The sequence below is a fragment of the Pinus tabuliformis genome, chromosome X, assembly GCF_031772625.1.
Source record: "Pinus tabuliformis cultivar Carrire ecotype Pingquan chromosome X, CPIR1, whole genome shotgun sequence".
In the NCBI taxonomy this organism is placed as follows: domain Eukaryota; kingdom Viridiplantae; phylum Streptophyta; class Pinopsida; order Pinales; family Pinaceae; genus Pinus; species Pinus tabuliformis.
This window is the reverse complement of record NC_142308.1, coordinates 1,137,091,480-1,137,095,876: the sequence shown is the minus strand read 5'-3', so window position 1 is coordinate 1,137,095,876 and position 4,397 is coordinate 1,137,091,480. Positions and strand designations below refer to the sequence as shown.

Genomic DNA, 4,397 nt, shown 5'->3' with positions numbered 1-4,397 from the left:
ACGATACTTTGGACCTTTCCAGATCTTGGCTAGAGTGGGGCCAGTGGCCTACCAACTTGCCATGCCAAGTCACATTAAGATTCACAATGTATTCCATGTGTCTGTCCTAAAGAAATATGTATATGACTCTAAACATGTTATTCGATGGCAAGATGTGCGGGTAAGAATCAATCAGGATGTTTGATTAAACAGCTATATTTTGTAAGAAACTGATTAATGGTATTGGTGGTTTGCAGGTCGAACCGGAAGGCGAGGTCCTGGTCGAACCGCAGAGCATTCTCGACCGGAGAGAAGTGCGGCTGCGGAAACGGGTTATTACCCAAGCTAGAGTGTTGTGGCAGCACTATGGACCTGAGGAAGCCACATGGGAAGACGAGGAACTCATTAGAAAAACTTACCCACATTTATTTAATGAGAGAAGACATCGGGACGATGTCCAATCTCAGGGGGGGAAGATGTAATGACCCTGGTAATTCGTAAATCTGAATATTACTATAGTAAAAACTGTGAAGTGGTTACTCATTGTTTGAATGACATTATTAATGAAAAGTTGATTATTGAATTATGTTACATATGTATGTTCTTGAAAATGCTGGCAACTTCCTGAAGGAGGATTTCTATTTTTAGTGAATCAGTTTTAAAACTGATGCAACTGCTTCTCACCCAAGGAAAGTCCTGGGAAGGAAAAGTCTCTGGGTTGTTGAGGAACAGGCAGAGAGAGAGGAATCCCATGGGAGAGCAGAGAAAGAAAAGAGGTTAAGTCTGGTAATGACCAGATAACCTGGATAGTAAAAGAAAAGGTTAAGTCTGGTTGTGACCAGATAACCCAGCACAGTAGTGCATGAGTCTTGTTGAGGGCTGCAGGCCTGCAAGACGGCTCGAGGGGAGAATCCAGTGCAAGTGGATCTCAAGGTTGGGAGGTTAAGAGCAAAGCTATTACAGGTGACTTCTGCAAGTAAGGACATCGATAACAGAATAACCAGGTACGCATTCTCTGAACTAGCTAGCAATTAAGAACAGGTACAGAGGAGGACAGACTGGTTGCAGAACTTATCTTACTGTCATTAGTTACTGTAGTATGTCAATCAGATAATGCATACATTTCTGAATGTTAGATATGTTAATATAAGACTATGGTCACCTATAGATACTGCATCAATAGCCTACGGTTGCATAGTCAACATAATGCGCTCAGAACAGAGTTAGTTCTTAGAGCTGTTGTAGAAGTATGTGACTGTATCAATAACAGTAAAGTAAACTAGAGAGTAGAAACAAGATAAAACTTAGGAAAGGTCTAGATATGCCTGGTAGGAAACCAGGTTATATAATACAGTAACTTGCACGGAACTAGTACTTGTATATAAGCACCGACATTGTATAAACCAAGATAATGGAAAACAAATGAAACTGTGTGGAGAACCGTGAAATAGTATTGTGGAAATATATATGAATGGCCGAGAACGAAAATGCTGCAACTACATAACATGGCTGAAAGCGAAATGTTGTTATATACATACATGGCCGAAACCCAAATGCTGTAAACACACAGAAGGGCTGAACCCATATGCCGTGTGTATATATTTACGTTATACAGCATGGCATGAAACAATATTGTAAAAACATGAAACGATATATAAGAATACTACAGCATAGTAATATGTCAACATGAAAACAGATTGGCATTAACGATGTTCAGCATGCGTGTCGAGATTGCATGGACAGACCCCTAACGAGGGTTACCATAGGTTACACACATTACCAGACCCGTAAGAGGGTTTTATATCAAGTCTATTCACATTAGCAGACCCGGGTAGGGTTGCAAATCCATGTGACAGACCTGCTAACAATTAACATAACAGAACCGGAGCAAAACGAATGCATTATTACCAGATAAGTCAATGACATCAGACTTATAATCTACAAATTCAACATATAGTAAACTGATATTCAGGGTCATTGTAATGACTGTCGCGGAGGAGGTAGACGCTACACTCAGCATCCGAGTGCAAGACTACCTCAGCATCGCATTAAGGAGCCATATAAATATAAATGGAAAACTGTATGGACTGAACTAAATACATGTGAACTATCTCAGCGTCGCAACAGAAATACTTATATATATAAATGAAAACCGTGCAGAATGAACCATATACATGTAAAAACCCCAAGAATTATACTGTGTTATTATGCACTGAGGTAAATCTTTAAGGTTCCCGAATCTGCAGCATAGACAGAAAATGAACATACAGTAGCGAACCCAGTACATAAGTCTCCACATGCACTGTCTAGGAATATCAAATTAACCATTCGGAAATATGGTATAAGCTGGGAAGCGAAAGTAAGTAATCATTAATAGAAAACAACAAAACATGTACACGGCCAAGAGAGGTCCGGCTTAGAGGACAGTGGCAAATCACAGTATCATAAAAACTATATATGTATTCATTCAAAGACTCAGTGAAACTCCTGAGAGTTTTCCAAATATACATCCGATAACATCTTAACACCTGAGGGACAAGCCCCAAATTAATTGAACTAAACACAGTAAATGGCATGAACGCCAGTGTACCGATTCAAACCCTAAAGGCCGCAAGACAGACCGGCTTGAGGAGACTGGCCGTATAGACGAAGTCAGGGTTTGAGAGAGATCATTGAACCTGAAACAGGTAGCAGTAATAAACCCTGCCTCAGCTCGAGGTGATTCACACAGTAAATCATAAACTGTTAAACCGGGGAAAAGGATTATTGCCATACCTATAGATTTCGTTAAAAGGTCCGAACCCTTCTGCACACGGTAGGAGAAGCTGCGGAGAACCTGTACATAACCCTCAAGACGTTATTCATGCTCAGTTAGTATATGGGTTACACATATTAAGGAAAGCTGCAAATTAAACTGACTGTGTTGAGAACGAATAATGACCCCGGCCACTCTTACCTGAGGAGTATCATCGACCACGTAGTAGTTGCAGAGGGTCTGAGGGAGGAGTATAGGAGCTCGGCTGCCGCGGAGTGTTGCAAATGGTCTCTGCCCGAGGAACCCGGTGATTATGTATTGTGTGCCAAACCCTAAACTATCTGGAGCCGTTCGATGAGGAGAATGGATCACCATCGTTGAAGTAGGCGGGAGGTTGTGGCGCGGAATCCAAAGTGGGTCAACTCCCCACTGATCACCTGCCTTCACGTGAACTGGAGCCATCTGGCCACGGTAGAGGGTGAGTTGGGTTATTATCCACGCTCCACCTGGCACACCGTGTAATTAACACCCGAGTATGCCAACGTCATACCATAACATTAAAGTGTTGGTTGCAATCGTTAAGGAACGGAGACCATGACCACAACCTGATATATATTAAGGTTTACATTTAAATAGTTTAAAGGGGTTGAAAGATGGACCCTCATGTTAAAATTTAATTATATATGCATTTAAATATGGAAGATCGTGACACTTTTAAAGGATACTTTTGTTAAGTGGAGGATTATGGTGGTTTTTCTTGATTTTATTTGGTTATATAATTTGTATAGGAATATTAATTTGAAGATTCTATTATTATTAAGATGGTTTTTGATAATAATCATATTGAAATTTATTTGTCAACGTTTTTCGAACCAATAAGTGTGGTTCATTGTCAGGACAAGATGAAGAATCAGATCATGGCCCTAAGTTAAATAAAGAGATGCTTTTCGAACCAACAAGTGTGGAGATGAAGAATCAGATCATGGCCCTAAGTTAAATAGAGAGATGCTTTTTGAACCAACAAGTATGGTTCATTGTCAGCACAATATGAAGAATCAGATAATGACCCTAAGTTAAATAGAGAGATGCATGTTCAACGACTACTTTTGACCAAAGAGGACATAACAACTACATTTGGCTGAACCAGGAGACATGGAAAGAAGTAAAATTTATTTAATTTATTAATTAAATATTTAGATGGTTAAAACAATTCATTATTATTTTTGTTCTTAACCAACAAATTAACTAAATGTTTTAAAGAACTTAAACATAAAACCTAAGACCTAAATATTTTTATATCATCTTTAAGACTTTAGAACTACCCTAAGATATGCATTATTAAAGGACTATTATAAAACCAATAAATAGTTAGTAATTAGTTAATATGGTCATAAGTTTATTTATTTATTTATTTTCTACTATATATCTAACTACCTAAGTAATACAGCAAGGGTAAATTCTATGAAGATTTATCAGATAAATAGAATATAAATAATTAGTTAAATTAAATATTCAAGGTATCATGGTCTAAAAGTTTATTAAATAACCCACAAATTAGTTAACAAGTCTATATTTAAGTTTTATAAGTAACACAAATAATAAAACCTAGGTAAATGTAAGACTATAGGAAATTAAATCTAATAGAAGGAAAAGAGGGAGACTT

At 38.1% G+C, this 4,397-nt stretch overlaps 1 protein-coding gene across 1 annotated transcript; it reads right to left on the bottom strand.

Annotated features, from left to right (window-relative positions):
• Nucleotides 1–2,321: 2,321 nt before the first annotated feature.
• On the bottom strand, nucleotides 2,322–3,211 carry LOC149143851 (uncharacterized). The gene is made up of 3 exons (XM_089449916.1): nucleotides 2,936–3,211; nucleotides 2,755–2,815; nucleotides 2,322–2,657 (listed from the first exon to the last, which is right to left on the bottom strand). Exons 1-3 carry the CDS (start codon nucleotides 3,194–3,196, stop codon nucleotides 2,632–2,634), a joined length of 348 nt encoding a protein of 115 aa, XP_089306042.1. The 5' UTR covers nucleotides 3,197–3,211; the 3' UTR covers nucleotides 2,322–2,631.
• Nucleotides 3,212–4,397: the final 1,186 nt, after the last annotated feature.

Excerpts from the sequence above, each read along its gene's own strand:
- LOC149143851 (XM_089449916.1), bottom strand. The coding sequence starts at position 3,196 with ATGGCTCCAGTTCACGTGAAGGCAGGTGATCAGTGGGGAGTTGACCCA. Across the intron at positions 2,816-2,935 it reads TGGTCGATGATACTCCTCAG|GTTCTCCGCAGCTTCTCCTA; the intron begins GTAAGAGTGGCC and ends GGTTATGTACAG. Across the intron at positions 2,658-2,754 it reads CCTTTTAACGAAATCTATAG|GTTCAATGATCTCTCTCAAA; the intron begins GTATGGCAATAA and ends TACCTGTTTCAG.